Here is a 19,491-nt window from a genome sequence, read left to right as displayed (position 1 = left end):
GTTCTCACCAAACTTGGCTCAGATTACCATTAGACTGAGCTGCGTAGGGCTGACCAGACATAGTTTAGTTTTTTTAACTCAGTTCAAAAGTTACAGTAACACAAAGTTAGTGATGTTGACCTGAAATTGGATGAGAGGCTGTATCTTAGCAACTCTTTAATCTATTTAAACCAAGCATTGTATGCTTCATTAGCACCATGATCTGAGGGGACCTGCCAATTTTGGTGAAAGTGCCACCTATGGGTCATGAAATCTGGAAAATGGCTATTTTTGTTTATAACTTGTAAAAAGTTTGTCAGAATTTTCAGATCCTGGTGTCTATGAGTCTATGGGCCCCATCTTGCACCCAGCGCAATTGACTTTGTACACCGACGCATGTATCATTCCTATTTTGCACCCGCGCAAAGCGCGCTTTTCCCTCCACAGAAGCACGTCGCTAAACTAGGGAATGAACTTGCGCTCCCTGGGCGGTTCAGCGCAACAAAGGAGGCATGTTCCGGCGCAAATGTTCCTTCATGCTATTTTGCAGGTTTAGAAAACAATTGCGCCACTAACCAGGAAAAAATAGTTTAAAGTCAGTGGCGCATTGCGCATGTTATTCATATGCTATTTTAAGGGCGCATGCTTGGCCATAATCAATGTAGCGTGTGCATAACGCGCATACACTTTGATTCTCTCATCTACACAGAAGCAGCAGTTTTCATTTTTGCAAATCATACATTATTACGATAGATAGATAGATAGATAGATAGATAGATAGATAGATAGATAGATAGATAGATAGATAGATAGATAGATAGATAGATAGATAGATAGATATACTGTAGATAGACAGACACTTTATTATAAAAGCATACATCTAGCTTACGCATTTACCCACATTATCATACGCCTGTTTAACCGAAGTTAATTTGGGTGGGTTTCTCCATTTCAATGTAACTTCTCTCTTTTACGGCCGTGACGAGAGCGTTGCTCTCCTTGGCTGTGAACCGCTCCTGGCGCGCGCCTGGCAAATCCGCCGTTACAATAGCAATCTGCCATGGAAAAAGTGCGTCTGCTCTTAAAGGGAATGTGAGATGACGCTCTGATTGGTTTATTTCACGTTACGCCCAAACCACACCTATGAATAATGAAGCTACTTCAGACCAACCCATTTTAGATTTGCGCCAGGCGCAAGTGTCATTTATCCCGCCGGAAAAATAGCAACAGGGCCCAAGAACCGCCCACAAAGTTACTTGCGCTTTGCGCTTGACACTTGCGTTTCAGATCATTAAAATAGGGCCCTATGTGTCATTGAGTCATGTTGAATCTGTCGTTACCACAGATTCAAGATTGGATGGATTTACTTTCCACCATTTATAAATTTGTTATAATTATTAATATCTTTTCATTAACACTTTTATGTATGAGCACAAAATTTGGTATGGATCATTGTCAGTGTGTCCTGAAGATGCGTGAGAAGTTTGAAGACACCCCCACCTAGCATTCCAAAGATATAGGGCTTTAAAAAAAAATCCTTATATATTTTTAAAATATTGTCGAAAAATTTAGTTTTTTTTTGTTTATGCAATATTAACAATATTAGATTTTTCATTTCATTTTGAAGTATATGAAAAACAAATAAGTATAACAACAGTTAGAGTTGACAAGACCAAACATTGGCTGTCTGGTATACCCAAAGCGAATTGTATGTCATGTTTAACCACTATCTACATAGGAGCCAGCGTCAAATTCCCGTAAACTGGCCGAGATAAAGCTGTTCTCGGCGGGTAGGGTACAACAGGGCTAAAGGCGCATTTTTATTTATTCACTTTTAAACCACTGTATGCCACAAAAGTTCAGCTCAGAAATGTGGCTGATCCTTGATGCGATCGCAGACAGAAATGAAAAGTTGATTCTGTGCTAATTTGATCTAATATTTATTGTTTTTAAAAATGTTTTAGATTTATTTTGCAAACGAGAATCGATAAAAAAATGTACTATATTTTGAGACAAATATCTTGGTAATGATTTTCAGTATTCAATAACGGAAGAATATGCAAAAGAATGGTATCTGGAGTAAAAGGTGCCCTTGCTGTTAGTGCTAAAGGCACAATATTTAACATGATAATAAATAGCTGGCTTTGTTGACATGACATGGTAAGATTTAGATGGTATTTCACAAATATTAGGTTGGGTGTTCACCTTAGATATAATCACCTTTATAATAAAACCATTGTATTTAAAAAATATGATATTAGTCATATTACATAATAAAATATCAAATTTATTGTTACATTAATAATAAATAAATTATGGGATTTCATTCAATGCTTTCAGAATTTTTACTTTTTTTAATAATATTGTTTCTGTAGACTAATTTTAAAATGAACATATTTTAATGACAATATATTTATTGAACAAAAATGTATTCTTTTATGTATCAAAATAAACCGAAAACAGTGCAAACTTTGCTTTGCATTTGACTTTAAAGTATTTTTACCCCGTGTGGGGTAAAAGTCCCACCTTGCCACCTCATACATTTATAAGATTTTCAAACAAACAAATTATTTTCATTATTTATTTTCACACAAAATATGTTGCTCCATCAATGTTCAATAAAAACATATATATAAAAAATGTATTACTGTTTTTCCACCCAACATTGATAAAATAAAAGTAAGGTTGTGGCAAAACTTCAAGCAAAGCATCCCTAATATCAATTGTTAAGCAGCTATCGTCAATGTCAAAATGAATGAAATGGCTAATCAAATCTTACTGTCTTGCTGTCACACCGCAATGAGAGTTCGTGGAAAGATTTAAGTAGATGCAAGTATTAGACAACTGTTTTATGATAGAAATATTCAGCGACCGAAAGTAATATACTATCTACTAATGCAAACTACTAAATGTTTTATGAAATTTTGCCGTTTTGAATTGAAAATATGGGATCATGATTTATGTAAATCATAAATGAATGTGACGAGACAAGAAACGTTTGCACACTTTCGACATAGGCTATTAGACATGAATAAGAGTTAATGAGTGCACATTTTAAAATAAAATATTATTTTTAAATAGTTTAAATTGATTACTTCAAAGTTACAATTAGACCTAGAACTTATTTTTACCATTCATATTTACTTATACCCTTAAATCGCTTTTAATCCTTTAATTATTTAATTGCTTTATTATTATTATTATTATTATTAATACTATGCAGTTGATCTTACAATTCTTATGAACGTGTGCTTGACCGTGATTCATGTGTATGCATGTCATTACACGTCAAGATTGAATGCAGATCTTCAAGTCCATTTTAAATTCTGTTTGCCGCATCTGAAATAGGTCAAGCCACTTTTTTTATTTGTCGATCAGATGTAGGTGAACGTTGTGTTCGTAACTATACTACTTCCTATAGCAACTCCCCCGCACACCAAATTTGCACAGGACCTCACACCCCTCTTTGCAAAGGCTTTGCTGGTAGAAACAAGCTGAGTGATACAGTAAGACGGTTATGTGTGATACAAGTAGAATATCGCATGATTGAAAAAGGCTCCCAGGCAATTAGATTCGAGAACCAGAACTAACTAATAAATATATATATATATATATATATTTGCATACTATATACATGCATAGTCCACATTTATTGTAATAACATGGGAAAAAAAAGCAAATAGCTTTATTACAAATATCCCTGTTTGAGTTTCTTGGGAGAAGAAAGGCATACTGGTTTGGAACAAGATAAGTGTAAGTAACATTTTTTTTTTTTAGTAAAGCAGCCATCATCTCTCTCAGAGGGATCCTCATTAGTGTGTCTGAAGCACCAGCCTCGAAGTGAAACCAGACTAAAGTGAGGGGAAGTTGGCAGATTATTGATGTGTTTACCGAGGGTTTCTCTCTTTCGTCAAACATGTCGTTAATCCAGTGTCATCCGAAGTGGATTGGAAAGTCCAGATTGATCGGTGCTAATCTTGATGGATGTCCTAACGCCTTTGCTGGCGGCCGAATCTCGACCACTGAGACACTCAGAGACTCTTTCTTGCTCTCTCTGTAGGGGATACTACATCGTGGTGGTACCGCTGAAGAAACAACGGCCCGGAAAATTCATCAAACTCTGGGACAATCCGGATGAGATGAATCTGGAAGAGGTAACAGACATCTTACACATCAACACTGGAGTCACCGCATCTATAAATTAGGTCCACTTTACAAACATTATTGATCATGGCAGCGGCCCATGTAAGGACATCAGTCCCAATACAACTACAAGCAGTTGATTTGAAAAGAAAGCAGCAAGACCTCGCAGTTCTACCAGCTCCCTTCATATGCAAATCTGTTCCTGTCCACTAATGGAGACGGGAACAAAAGACGTTCTCCTCTGAAGGGCAGGACGAGTGGGCGAGAGATAGAGCTGAACAATATTATTTTTAGCCATAGTAAATATTTAAAAGGCTTTTATGTGGCGAGGCGTAAGACGGCGAGTGTTTTCCTCAGAATTGTGCCAGTCGAACTGCCAACCACGGCACGTACGCTAAGCTGCAACTCGGAAAGGGACGGCGCCATGCAGGGATCTCCTTTCTGATTTGCTGACGGCTCGAACCGCCCTTCACCCCCCACCAGCTGGCCTGAGGCAGTTCTGCAAAACTGGTTGCGATGAAGCTGATAGTTCTGTTAATAAAGAAAACACACTGTCAGCATTGCAACCACCATCATCAAACAAAAAATGACAGGGATTTTTTGTTGTGTGTGTGTGTATATACATATATATATATACATACAGGTATATAGATGATGGTGGTTATATATATATATACATATATACATACACACACATATATATATATATATATATATATATATTATATATATATATATATATATATATATATATATATATACATATATATATATATATATATATATATATACATATATATATATATATATATATATATATATATATACACACACACAGACACACACACACACACACATATATATATATATATATATATATATATATATATATATATATATATATATATATAAACAAAAAAGTCCCTCCAATTCTCTCTTGTGTACACACACACACACTCAATTTATTTTACTGTCAATATTTGAAGTCGTCTGTTCAAAGTGGCTCAAGGGCAGAAGAACTGAAGCAGTTTTGACAGCTTGAACAGGATTGATAGAAAGCTTTATCAAAGCGGCCCTCCATCTCACAGTTATGCCTGCGGATAACTACGCATACATGCACGCACACACGTGTTGGGTTTTCATGTTTTATGGGGATATTGCATAGACATAATGCTTTTTATACTGTTTAAACTGTATACTCTTATCTATAAACCTGCCCTAAACCTATACCTTTATAATGTGTTACACAAAGTTTTCATGTAAAGTGTTACCACAAAAACTAATAAAACTGACAAAAGCACATAAAAAAATTGCTAAAATTTAAACTAAATTTAAAACCAACTGAACAAATAAAAATATAATTCTATAAATAATATAAATATATAATTGTATATAAATAATACTAAAATAACACTGGTCTGTTCACAATCAGACTAAATTCAGCACTGATTAAAATGTGTTTGTGAGTGTGTGCTGAACTGATCAAGCATTTCTCTTATTTTTTTTATATAGTTGTTGCGAGAAATCAACCGAACGAGTCTCGCTCTTCGGTTCCGAAGGCAGCTGGAGCTGAAGCCGTACATCGCTGCATATTTCCACGAGTTGCCGACAGAGTTCACGCTGGGTGATGCCAAGGCTTACGGAGACTTCGAGAACAAACAGCTGCTGAATGGACAGGAGTATGTGTTCTTCGTGCTGGCTGTGCTGGAGATATCAGACAACGTGAGTCTCATCCTCCACTTTCTATTGCTCTTATGGTAAAAAAAAAATATATATATATATATATTTTAACAAAGCATTAAAGCAATCACACACCTAGGGAAAATGACTTTGTAAAGGAGAATATATTGCGAAAATAAACTTATAAGTATGCAGTTATATTCTTCATTGTATGATATTCTTCAAGGTTTCATTTGTTAACATTAGATAACTATACTGGTTTACGTGAACTCACGATAAAAATAGTTCTAAAGCATTTATTAATCTTAGTTCATGTTAATTTCAATATTTACTAATACATTATTAAAATCAAAAGTTGCATCTGTAAATATTATTTAATGAACCTCAACTAACATGAACAATGAACAGTTGTATTTTATTAACGTTAACAGAGGTACATACTGTAACAAATTTTTTGTTCATTAATGTTAGTTAATGAATTAACTCATTTTAACTGGTGGAACCTTATTGTAAAGTGTTATCAATATGAAAATATCCTTAAAACAAGATGCAGTTATAAAACTGTGAAGACATCTAATTTTTCTAAGCATAAACCACTCTAAACTGAATTGTATTTATGCTTAAGCTTAATTCAAGATATATTCTGTGAACACCAGGCTTATTATCGTTCACATTTTTATTCTCAACTAAATAAGGATGTATGAATATTTATCAAAAATACTGATGAATAAAATAGTTTTATGCCTGGGGCCAAATCTCCTTTGTTTTTTGTCCAAACGATCGCTGACATTGGTGTCAGAGTCACATGATGCGGTCAGAGCGAGAACACCAGGCTGAACTCTATCAGCACACAGCCTGCTGGGAATAAGAGCTGTCTGTCTGTATCTCACAGGGAAAGCCCTGAAGAGCTGTCAGCGGCGGGACTGTGAGATAAACGCCTTCTCTTTAATAGCAGCAGAGTCTTATCAGCTGCACTGCAGAGAGACAGACACACACACATACAGACAGACAGACAGACTGAGGAATGATTAGCTCTGTGAAAGCAGTAAGACTGCATTTACTGTGCACTGAGAAGACAAAAACTCAGACAGTAGAGCTAGATGCAGTGACCAAACCTCATATCGCTGTTCATGCGACACGTCCTGCTCTGTGTTTCCTTTGTCAGTCTCATGTATAAATTGGATAAAGCAGTTATGCACAACTAGAAACAATGAAATAAATTAAAAAGAAATGAACACTTTTAGTCAGCAAGAATGCTTTGAATTGATCAAAAGTGACAGTAAAGACATTTTATATTGTTACAAAATTTTCTATTTCAGAAAATCCTGTTTATACTCATCAAAGAATCCTGACAATTATCACGGTTTCCACAAAAATATTAATTAGCACAACTGTTATTAACATTGATGATAATAAGAAATGTTCCTTGAGCAGCAAATCAGAATGATTTCTGAAAGATCTTGTGACACTGAAGACTGATGCTAAAAATTCAACTTTGCATCACAGGAATAAATTTACATTTTACAATATACAGTATTAACATGGAACTTTACTTTAAATTGCAATAATATTTCACAATATTACTTTTTTTTACTGTATATTTGATCAAGTAAATGTAGCCTTGGTGAGCAGAAGAGAATTATTTCAAAAACATAAAAAAATCTTAATCATTTTAAACTTATGAACTGTTTGGCAGTATGTCTCATAATATTTCTGAATGTAATGCCTGAGAAACGTTTGTGTGTGTGTGAGTGTGTTGCATCTAATGTCTCTGTTTATCTGCTTGTGCTGATGATTTGAAAGTAAATTAGATGCTAATCACTGAATGTAGTTTGTAACTCACATCACTGAACACATCGCAACACACACTGCAATGCAATGAATTTTGCATTAATCAGAGTCCTAACAGGATTTGAGACCTCTGACAGTGTTTTTATATAATCGTATTTATATAGTTCCGTTTAATTGTTTCCGTTAATTGTTTCCAGCACATCCAGGCTGTTTGACTGTACTTGAATAATAATATGTTGCCATTGATTGCAAGGAACCTGCTTTAAAGAAGCATACCAGCACATCCATACGTACTTACAATTATATGTACGGTTTATGTGAGAATAATGTGAAAGTAATTCATTCATTCATTCACATAGAAAAGCAGTTTCTCCTTAAAGGAATGATTTAGGCACTTTACAGATCAAATAACAAACTCTTTTGTTCTGCTGAATAATTCATGTGAGTGCTTTAACAAAACTACAAGCTTCAAATTTCTGCTTCTGAATTTTACAGTTATTGAATTGAGCTGAATAATACCACTTTCCAAGTTAACAAAAATGTTCCAAGAAAGTTTTGCTAACATTCCCATTAAAGGGATAGTTCACCCAAAAATTAAAATTTGCTGTTAATTTACTCATCCTCAGCCATCTAAGATGTAGTTGACTTTTTTTCTTCAATAGAACAGTAAAGAAGGTTTTTAGCTGAAACAGTGGTCATCGGTGATTCATATAATGGAAGTCAATGGGTGCCGTCACTTGCCTATTGGCCTGGGGGTGATAAAATTAACAGCAAATTTTATAATTAAACTATCAATTAAAGTTATGAAAAGGTTATTTCTGAATGTTCTCTAAATCTCTTAAAAAAAATGTTCTTGGTTTTCTTGTTTGTTGGCTTTTCTTAATGTTCAGTTCTCTGAATGTTCTGAAACTAGGGATGTAAACGGTTAATCGATTATCGATTATTTGTCGACAAGAATGTACTCGATTAAACTAAATTAATTGTCGGCTAATTGAACATTGCGAACGTGACACGAGATTCTCGCGGGCGGCGAGAGACCCGACACAAACCTGAGGCGGCAAAAAAGAAACCAAACATGAGGCGGTCAAAACGGAGTGTGGGAGCATTTCAAATTTGAGGCGAAGGAGGACGAAAAGTGCCACCATTGCGCATATGCTTCAGTTATTGTGTGTGAGAGAGATCTCAGGACTGGTGGGAGCATACTGGCTTTAAATATTGGCTTTAACGAGGAGCAGTGGGTCCGAAAATTTGTTGTGTACAACAATATTTTGTGTCAACGTTTGTCCACATTCCTCTCCTACGACGACACAACGTTTCGTCGGGTCATCCGTCCCTTTGCAGATGCGCGTGGGTTTCTCTCGTCATTAAACCGCGGAGACGTTGCCTAATGCCTCAGAAAATCCGATCAGCCTGTTTACATGACAGTCGCATTAGCACATATCCGATTTATTTCCACATATGAATGAGGCCTGAAACCGATCTCGATATATCCGAATGCATCCGTTTTTTTACTGTTTACACTGTCATAGAACACATCGGATCACATGTGAGCAAATTTGGTCACATTTCACTGACAGTGTAAACGAGGGACGCCCTCTAATTTTACTGTCACCTTCCTCAGGGATGATTTAAATTGTGTTCAGTTCTATATTTGAAGTTTCCAAGTCTAGTAATCTTACTGTTACCTTTCTCAGACCAAGGGGGATTATAAGTGCTGCTGCTAATGTTTCAAGTTTTTTTATTCAAGTAGTTTACCAGATAGATTATTATATAGGCTTAATATTGTAGGCTAAGCCTACCCATGTAGATTTTTATTTCAAATTTATTTTATGTTGCTTAATGTTTCACATTTAACAGGTGAGCCAGTGCACAATTATTTTTTATGTATTTTAATTTTTTGTGCATAATTTATTTTGTTAAACTACATAAATGCCATTATCTGTACCATATCCCAACTGTTACAATAAAACATCAATTGAGCAATATAACATGCATTTTTATTCAGTTGCCTATAAGCAATATTTTGCTTTTTATGTTAAAGACACTATTGATACCGTGAGAAATTTACATTCCCAGGAATATAGCCGCTTATCAGTTAATTGTTAATCGATCGATAAGGTCAATCAATTAATGATTAATGAATTAATCGATAATTTGCATCCCTATCTGAAACAAAAAGTAACATTGAAAAAAATGTCCAATTAAAACATTTCTGAAAAAAAAATATTCCATGAACATATATAAATAACATTTTTGTGCTTAATTTTTGAGAACATTACTAAAGACTAGATAACTTTGAACAAACGTTCTGTTAAGAAGAATGTTTGCTCATAACTTTGAGACAACCTTGCCAAAACTTTAGCCAAAGTTCTGAGATTGTTCCCTGTTAGCTTGTATTGTCTTTTCAAAGCTGCTTTACAGCTTAATGTGCCACATATTTGATGGTTTGCATAATTTATTCTGTTATTTTCCTGTTTATTACTGTAGGCGCGTTTCCATTAACCGATGTTATCCGACTAAAACTTCCTCTCGCGATGAGTAAAATCATTCCAAAAAACATTGGTAGGTTTTTATGTACTATATCCCAGCCACTGCACTAGCCATTATTATTAATCGAAGGAGATGTATGTGTGTTTTCCAAGCATTAATGGTAAGGAACGACCCTTGTTATATTTGTGAGCGGCACATATGAGGTGTTTCTGGGTGTTTCTCCCTCATATCTGCTTCGAGGTCTTGATTGTGGCATTTATTTGAGGTTTAGAATCCATTATTCCTGTAATTCTTTTGTCTTATATGAATTGAGTAAAGAACTCTGTCTTGTATTCTGTCCAAACATACCGCGTCATCTACATCAGGTGACCTGTAAATGCGGAAAAACTGTTTCCATTGCAGTTTTGCGAAATATTTCTTTTTCGAATTGCCTGAAAAACCACCTCATGCGAGCATAAAAACTTTTTTTGCGATAAATGGGAGTTTTTGCGCAATTGACGTGTTTCCATTGGGCGTATTTTCAATTCACAATTTCAATTTGTGCAATTTGAAGGGTAATGGAAATGCGGCTAGTGAAGGTGCATTGAAACAATTTGTATTGTATAAAGCCCTTAGAAGTAAAAACTTGTCTTGACTTTGAAACCCTCTGCTACTCTCGTACCATAGATGCCCATTGTTTGTGTTACTTTAAATAATATTTCAGTGGGTTCCATTAAACTTAGAGTATTTGGTGTGAAAGTGTGAATTCAGGGTTTCTTGATCAAGCGATTCAGATGACACTGTCATTGTTTGGGTTTTCTTTCAGATGTTGTACGCGGCAAGTCCATACTCTGATCCGGTGGTGTTTGCTGATATCGACCCACAGCCCATAATCGATGAAGAGGAGGGTCTGATCTGGGTCGTGGGGCCCGTGCTGGCTGTCATCTTCATCATCTGTATTGTCATCGCCATCTTGCTGTACAAGAGGTAGAAACCGTGGAGAAACACACACTCTCAATGACCTTTGCACATTATTTGACTTATAATGTGATGTATTTCAGTATTCTCAGTGAAACAGTGAAAATAAAAAAAAATATGGTGGCTGTTGGTTAACATTATCCAAAGGACTCAATTGTTGAGCTATTAGGGTGAAAGATTATGAATACAAGCTGGTCGTTGGAATAACATTTACTGATGAATTGCTCTCAATAAGAGCTGAAACTTGGGTTAAGAAAGTAATTTGGATTGTTGAATTTAAGCCATTGTGTGTGTATGTGTGTTTATGCAGTTATGCATTGTACGTATCTTCAATAATCTGTGGCCCTCATTTGAATATAGACTGATCTGATCATCTGCTAAAAATTACAGTCAGGCATTGAGTTGAACATCTATTGTGATGAGGTCCTTCATATATCCAGGGTTATTTGATGTCTTCTGATGGCAGATTTATTTGTTAATCACAGAATCAATGTCACGGGCTCATGCACACATCTCATAGTGTAATATTGCAATGTCAACAACACAACACACTGGCTGCCCATGATGCATCAATTCAATCCAAACAAACAGTTTCACATGAGCAATTCCTGCTGTCAAGACATGTACAAAGTGAAGTACAAACCTGTAAATATCAGGGTATTGAAACAGATTTTTCAGCCAGGCTTGGAAAATGCACAAAATGTTTTAGTTTGATATATATTATATTATATTATATTATACTATATTATATTATATTATATTATATTATATTATATTATATTATATTATATTATATTATATTATATTATATTATATTATATTATATTATATTATATTATATTATATTATATTATGTTATGTTATATGTTTTTACCAAGAAACCAATAATTGTAATCTATTAAAATAACAGCATTTATATCTTTCTGAATACATTTATTAATGAATATTTATAAAAGTATCACGGTTTTAAAAAAAGCAGCACAGCTGTTTTCAACATTGATAATAGGAAGAAATGTTTCTTGATCAGCAAATCTCCACATTGGAATGATTTCTAAAGGATCATGTGACAATGAAGACTGGAGTCATGATGCTGCATTAAAAATCTTACAGACCCCAACCTTTTGAACAGTATTCATTATTAGTTTTATAATTAGTTTTGCTCATCAGATAGGTCAGGGCTTCTCAAAGTATTTTGAATGGTTCTTTCATTGACCCAAATTCCTGTTGGCACACATCAAAAACACACAATTCATTGAGAAACAAGACAATGTGAGATCAAGACTTTTTTCTCACACCACTTAGTTAGGTTCAGTTGCACAGTGGATCTATGTCTTAACATAACGTATCAGATGAAAATGAACAATGTTAAAACCCCTCTGAATATCAGTAGAACTGATGAGGAGATCTGTGTTTGTCTTGTATACTAACCCCTGTTCTCCCTTTCTGCTGCTTTCACTGGAGCAGTCAACCAGACAGGTGAGCGCATTCGAAGAACTGTACCTGAGACTCACGCAGTGGTTATGGCACAGTCGAGGGGACTGAACACTCATTTCAATTTCGATCACAAGCATGTGTGCTTGACCACTTGCAGTGATGCTCTGATAGTCCAAGCAAAGTTAATTTTGTCGTTAAGTATATTATGTTTTTGTTTTTTTCTTTTTGTTTTGTTTTTCAGAAAAAGGGCAGAGTCAGAGGCCAGGAAAGGCAGTCTGCCCAGCGGTAAAGAAATGCCTTCCCATCACCCCACAGACCCCGTAGAGCTACGCCGTCTGAACTTTCAGACTCCTGGTAAGAGCTGCTTTACACAAACACAAACCAAACACAAATCCTCAACCACATTGTCCTAAGAAGCTTCAACAAAAGGTTTTGATTCCTGCTATTTTTCCATGAAGTGAAGTATAATATATTGAATCATGAGGAGCGTGATAGTCTAGAGCAGTGCTTCCCAACCCTGGTACTCTCAATTCCGGATGTCTCCCTTATCTGATCTTATTTCAGGATTGTGTGTTTATAATAACTAACAAGCTGATGAGTTGAATCATAAATGTTTGATTAGTGAGACTAACAAAATGTGCATTTTTTGGGAACTCCAGGATCAAGTTTGGGAACCACTGGTCTAAAACACACTAGCTCTGTTCCAAAACCCAGTGAGCTGCCTACCTAGACAGAATTTTGGATGATGTCATTGGTGCACTCCAGACTTTAAGGCTGCTCAAAATGCCTGGAGTAACACCTCACTAAAATTGTATGGCAGCATTGCATTTCGCCTTTACAGAATGCATTGCGACATGCTCAGAAACATGTCATCCATAAGGGAGATTACAAGGTCTGTTTTACCCGATTTTTCTGTATATTTCTTGGTCGCTAGCTTTTCAGCAAGATAACATCATATTGTGTGGTGCTGCCTATAAAGAATATGTCAAATCAGTGACTCGAGGATCAGTTATAGATTCTGCCTATGTAGACAACAAGGTTTTGGGAACAGAGATACCGTCTTAGTCAGCTTTTAGGCGCCTCTGTGTCATTCAGAAACACAGTCTTAAATGAGTCTTTGGACATAAACAGAGTAGAAAGGTCAAAAGCCGTGCTCTTGTATTTCTTAGCATATTTAAGATGTAATGCGAAGGTCTGTTAGCCATATGGAGCCGGAAATAGAAAGCAGACCTCTTGAGGAACCAGCCCGAGTGCTCACAAACACACAGGACTGGTGGCTTTAAGACAGACAAAAGGGCTGGAAATCCCTCTGGACTCAGGAATTGCAGCTTTACCGCTGACCCAAGTACTCCAAGCAACACATTCATAGCAGCTCAGTGAGTTTACCTGAAGAGCAAAGCCTGTCGAGCTAACTGAAGCCAGCATAAGAAGACCATGGCGATATACAGAATATTCAATACAACCTCTGTTGGTGATTGTATATTCCGTTGGTGAATCAAGACACGCATATACACACACATGTAGGTGGGCCATTGTGCTCGAAGTAAGCGGAGTGTGAACGAGGTGTAGAGGAATCTGGAAATTGTCGAGCGGTGAAGCGCTGCTCCCTTCTGACCTTGGTGAACAAGGTGACGTACACTCGGCTCTAGAGCGGCCAGCCGTGAAGACCTATAGATTTATTTTCTGAGGGGCAGAACAGCGGTGACAACAGTTGCTCCATTAGTTTCTCAGAGGAGAACCTGGTGCCAGCGAGACTAGCTCTAAACACACTGAACCGGAGTCCATCTATCTGTCTGTCAGAAACACCTGGGCTGCAAGTGCAAGACAGATGGACTGGAGAGAAACAGTTCACCTTTCTAATAAAAACAGCTTAGACCAGCATTTGCTGGTGTTAGCTTGCTTCCAACACTTTTCATACTACTGGTCTGTTTTGATGGTTTTAGAGGGTTTGGGAGGCCAACCAGCCAACCCCAAAAACTCTTTCCCCCACAACACAATTCATAACAGCTCACAAGGTATGTTTACTAATTTCCCTCAATTGGATTTCTCAGTCCAATTATAAATGGATTATTTGGGTGCATGTAAACATAGCTAGTGAGTTTATTCTGAGGATTGACATTTGTTGATAACCAAAACCCTTAAAAGTGCCATTGGTTATTATATAGTTTGTTGGGGAATCAAGGCGTACACATGTAGGCTTCCCATTGTGTTTGAAAGCACACAAGCATGAATGAGGAATGTGGGAAGTGTTGCAAGGTCAACACGACTGTTGATCTTGATGGAAAAACCTGACAGAAGCAAAACAGCTTAAAAGCCTGTGTTTAGCTGGTCTTAGCCCAGAGTCATGGTCTGATTTAGGACCATTCAGTGGTTTTGTGCTCATCATCAGGGTAGTCTGGCAGACTAGTCAACCACCTCAAGCTGGTTCAAGCTCTGTTTTCTTCTTGAAACATTCATCAAGTGCCAGAAAAAAAGTTGTTGAGGATCCAAATCATTAACTTGATTCCCATCCATGCACCGCAGCCTGTGTTAGGTTTGATATTCATCTACAACACAAACACGGCAGGACTCATACTGTATTCACGTGTCGGGTTTGCATTGCAACATGGTTTCAAGAGTGATGTTCCATGCACTCAATCCTCTCCGCAGCTCTTTATTAGTGGACTCATGCCCCTCTTTCGCAAATAGCCTCTTAGAGAAGCTTTGCATCCTCCATTTTCCCTTCAGGCAGGGGAACGCAGGCTCTCGACAGCTGAAGATCCCTCTTCAGTGAGAACGGCTTCTGCATTAGCCCTCCTCTCTTCAAACCCTTGATGCCGTCGTGCGGTCACCCAACCCTCCCCCCATCTCAGTTTTCATCTTGAGGGTGCTTGATGTCGCTCCGACGCATTTCTCCGAATGGCAGTTTCATTGTCACCGCGGCTGGTAATGGGTCTTGAGAGGCGGTGGATGGCAGCTCTCTCCTGCTGCTTCCATTAGCTAATGCCCTCTTCTATCAGCCCAGAGATGAAAGAACCGCAGTGCCACGTCCAAGCGTACGGACTCTTTTTCTGTGGCACGCAGGCTGTTGTTATGCAAACCGGTTATCAGAGAGCAGCTTCTGCTCCTCGACTATTCAAAAGCATCCTCTGCAGTGCAAACACAAGCTCTTTTTCTCACAGACATGCGCCTTTGTTACTGAAGAGAACAAGCAAACACGCGCATGATAAACGTGCACGCCATCTTCTTTCTCCTTGTTACATTTGTTTGATTTGACTTTTTTTTTTTTCTGTTTCTTGGTTTCCCTTCCAAACTTGTTATCCTCATTTCCGCATGCTTGTCGTGTGTTAGCCATTGGCATGCGTGAATTTGTTTTTACTAACAAACTTAAATATAAAGTTGAAGCGTTGTTCCAAACTGTCTATTGTCATTTCAGACTGTGTTTCTACTGCCTCTTTTTAGTTCCGGTAGTGATCGATCACCACATTTGCTTGTTTTAACGTCAGCTAGTATGATTTATCCCCGTACCCTTTTCCTTTGCAGGTTCAGCCACATCGGTTTACCCCAGTAACCTCCATTTGTCAAGTTAGTCGTTCTTGTTTCTACATATGCCACTGTGTCTGTTCGTTTTCTCCAATTGCTCTCTTGATTGTCTCATTTATTTATGCGTTCATCGACTCACACCGCTTTGCCTCACACCAGCACAGGAGACGGGGTTTGATATGTTGCATTCTTTAGACTCATGGCCGGCTCTGACTTTAATATCCAGCCCCTAACGTTCTCCTCTATTCCATCTTTCCACCATTTTAAAGCTTGCGGACGAATAACATTCTTCTTTTCATTAGGAATGCTCTGTGCGGCTTTTGTGTCCATTTTCTTCAAGCATGTGGCTGCTCCGTCCAATCATACAGGCCAAATAAAAACCTCACATTCTCCATCCTCTATAATGCTCATCTCTCTGTGTATGCTCAGATTCGCTAGCACTTACATCAGGACTCTTTGTTTGTCTCCTGTCCGTAGGGATGGCCAGTCACCCTCCCATTCCGGTCATGGAGCTGGCTGATCATATCGAGCGCCTGAAAGCAAACGACAACTTGAAGTTTTCACAGGAATATGAGGTAATAATCAGCTGTTTTGTTACTTTCTGCAGGAAAAAAAACTGTTTTTGTTCTCAACCCCTTTTACTCCCATTGTCAAAGGCAATATTTCTGTTTTTTTCTGCTATAATGGCAAAGTTTTAACATTATAAAATCACAAGGTTTAAAAATCAGTTGTCAAAGTTCAGCACTTTTGTACTGAAGTAGGAAAAGTAACAAAGTTTAGTGAAAAATAAATACATTTTCTTTAAATTACGAATGAATTACACAGAAAGCCAGCATATAACAAGCGTTCCCTTAATCACTGAAACTGACGGTTGGCTCACTTGCAAAAACTCCCATTTTAATCAATGAATTTGACTAAAAGTGCACAATAAATCTTTAAATTACAATGTGTCTAATCGCTTTGTTTGTTATAATGAGAGGATTTGTGAGCACGAAGGACTTAATCTGGCTCTAAACAGAAACTCATTCAGTGTTTTGAGGGATATTGAGCTGAGTCTCACAACCAACTGGTAACTTAAACACCTCTGATTGGCCATTATTTTCAACAATAATGCCTGTGATTGGCTACAATACTCAATGCTGCAAAATCACATTGTAAATAGACACAATTGCACCGATTAACACGCCAGGTCGGGGTGAAGCTGGAGCGACTGACAGCACCTAGCAAGCCTATTACGCCAATGCGACAGCCCTAAACAAACCCAAGCAAAATCTAAATCTTTTCACATACCGCCTGGAACCCACACAAGTACAAACGGTTGGGAATCACTGATCTAAAGCTTTGTAAAATAATAATTCCACTATTCTCTCTCACACACATACATACATTCTTCTCTTACGTACACATATTTTCTTCAGACATGCATACACTTTATTCTTACATACATTTATTATTTATAATATTAAATGTATACTTTGCAAAATGTATGAATGCGTGCATTAAAATATGTGACTATGAAATATTATGTGTATGTGAAAGGAGAATGTAGGTGTGTGAAAGCAAAAATATATGTATGTGAAAGGAGAATGTAAGTGTGTGAGAGTAGAAATATATGTATGTGAAAGGACAATGTAATTGTGTTAAAGTGCCAGAATGAATAATGTCTTGTTTGACTCTTTGACTCTCAACAAAAACAGATGGTCATGTTCTTGGGCATGATTTTGCAGTATTCAAATCTTATTTTTTAAAACTTTATATTTGAAGCCCAGATTTATTTGAGATGATTTGAAATGTTAAAAGGCTTTAAAACAACAAATTGAATGTTTTTCAACATTATTGCTGGTAGTTTTAAGGCTAAGCATTGCTATCACTGTTACTCACACTGATTTCATAAGAAACACCCTAGCAACACCCTGGCAAGCGTTCCTGCGTGCCGTGTGTAGCGTTCAGAGGGACCACCGCTATTCGGTTTTGACCTGATGATGAGCGTTCAACGCTCACAAATGCGATTGTATCGGTCACGCTTACAGCTCCCCGCCAACCACAATGAAACATTTCCTGTCCGTATTTCCCACTGCCTATCAGCTGTCATTTAACACGCCAGCGTAGGAAAGGTCAGGTTGGATGTTTCTCTGTGTAATCTTGTTATGTAGTTGGGAGAGATGTGTCGTTGAGATCGCAACATTATGCTCTGTTTTGTTTTCCGACGGGTTGTTATTTGAGTGGAGCGGGGCCGTGAGAGCAAGTTTTCGTCACTTTTCTTCAGGCCCCTCAGTCTGCGGTTACTGAGCATGAGGTCAGACGTGGAGCTCCGCCAAGACGACTGCCAGAGCTGAGCTAAAACATACGGGATTGTCATTCTGGGGTGGTTTTGCATGGGCACGGAAAGTAATTTCAGCAGCACAATGAAGCGGGCGAGATCACAAGTAATGTTTCAAAAGATTTGGGCAGAATGACGCGGCTTAACTGGAGATTTGTCATCTTTAGTGACGCTTTATGGTGCGGCGCGGCGACTCGCCCTGGTTGAAAAATAGCACCACTGTCAATTTACGTTTCTTCATATTGGGCCCCGGTTGTTACACAAACAAGCGCAAGCACTTTACTGCAAAAACAGCAGCGTTCTCCTCTTCTCTCAACAGCCAAACTCAGACCGCAAATGTGGAATATCTGTCTTGGCTATTGACAATCTCAGAGCGTTTATCGTTTTGGTGTTTTGGAGTGTAATTTGTCCAAGTGGGGCTGCGATTTGTTTGCAGTCGTCGGCTCTCGTTTGAAAGGGCACATCAGTGGACAAAAGCGCCGTTTGAAAGGGAGCACATCTCTGTGTGATCCTTTAAAATCTATTCAAGGCATGAAGACATTACTTTCCCCTCTACGCTTACGGGACCAATTTTCATTCATTCAACGCTCCTCTGAAAACTGTAATTTGAAATTTGTCAACGAGGAGAGCTGGCTTGCAGGCAGATGCGTATCATCTTTTCATTTTCAAAAGACACAGCGGAGACTGAATAATTTCATTATTAAAGTAAATGGGAAAAAATTGCAAACTGCACATAAGACTGACGCTGAGGTCATATTGTGCACAAAAGCTCTTTCACTGGCAGACTCATCCCGCATTCTCCAGCGCTTTCATGCCGACACCTGTTTTTTAATGCTTAGTGCTGAAACCTTCAATCGTGTGACTTCCTGATGAAATGTATAGATGAGCATCACTGCAGGAAGAGTCATGTGTGGAGATGGACTGCATTGTGTAAACTGTTTGTTCATACATTCATTCATTCTGTCTTTTGTTCATTCCTATATCTTTGTCATTTCATTTCATCCATTCATTTTTTTCGACAATTAATTAATTTCCCTGTCCTTATTAGTGTGTTCATTCATTTGTCCAATTTTATGTTATTTCATTCATTCATTCAGTCAGTCATTCAGTCATTCATTCATTTTCTAAAAATTTTGTCAGTTAATTGTATCCATTAATTTGTCTTTAATTGATTG

At 37.5% G+C, this 19,491-nt stretch overlaps 1 protein-coding gene across 7 annotated transcripts in view; it reads left to right on the top strand.

The window, feature by feature from the left end:
* Positions 1 to 19,491, top strand: part of LOC308680156 (receptor-type tyrosine-protein phosphatase delta) — a 190,196-nt gene that overhangs the window by 144,072 nt on the left and 26,633 nt on the right. For 4 of the 7 annotated variants that reach the window (XM_081348112.1, XM_081348113.1, XM_081348111.1 and 1 more), the window contains exons 18-22: positions 4,040 to 4,133; positions 5,635 to 5,844; positions 10,889 to 11,049; positions 12,716 to 12,828; positions 16,474 to 16,571. In XM_081348112.1, the coding sequence (XP_081204238.1) occupies positions 4,040 to 4,133; positions 5,635 to 5,844; positions 10,889 to 11,049; positions 12,716 to 12,828; positions 16,474 to 16,571 (676 nt within the window). Of the gene's footprint in view, positions 1 to 4,039; positions 4,134 to 5,634; positions 5,845 to 10,888; positions 11,050 to 12,715; positions 12,829 to 15,996; positions 16,039 to 16,473; positions 16,572 to 19,491 lie in introns of all 7 variants that reach the window. The other 3 variants (XM_081348109.1, XM_081348108.1, XM_081348107.1) reach the window with 1 other exon arrangement.

This window comes from Scardinius erythrophthalmus (genome assembly GCF_964197995.2).
Source record: "Scardinius erythrophthalmus genome assembly, chromosome: 2".
In the NCBI taxonomy this organism is placed as follows: domain Eukaryota; kingdom Metazoa; phylum Chordata; class Actinopteri; order Cypriniformes; family Leuciscidae; genus Scardinius; species Scardinius erythrophthalmus.
This window is presented reverse-complemented; position numbering and strand designations above follow the sequence as displayed.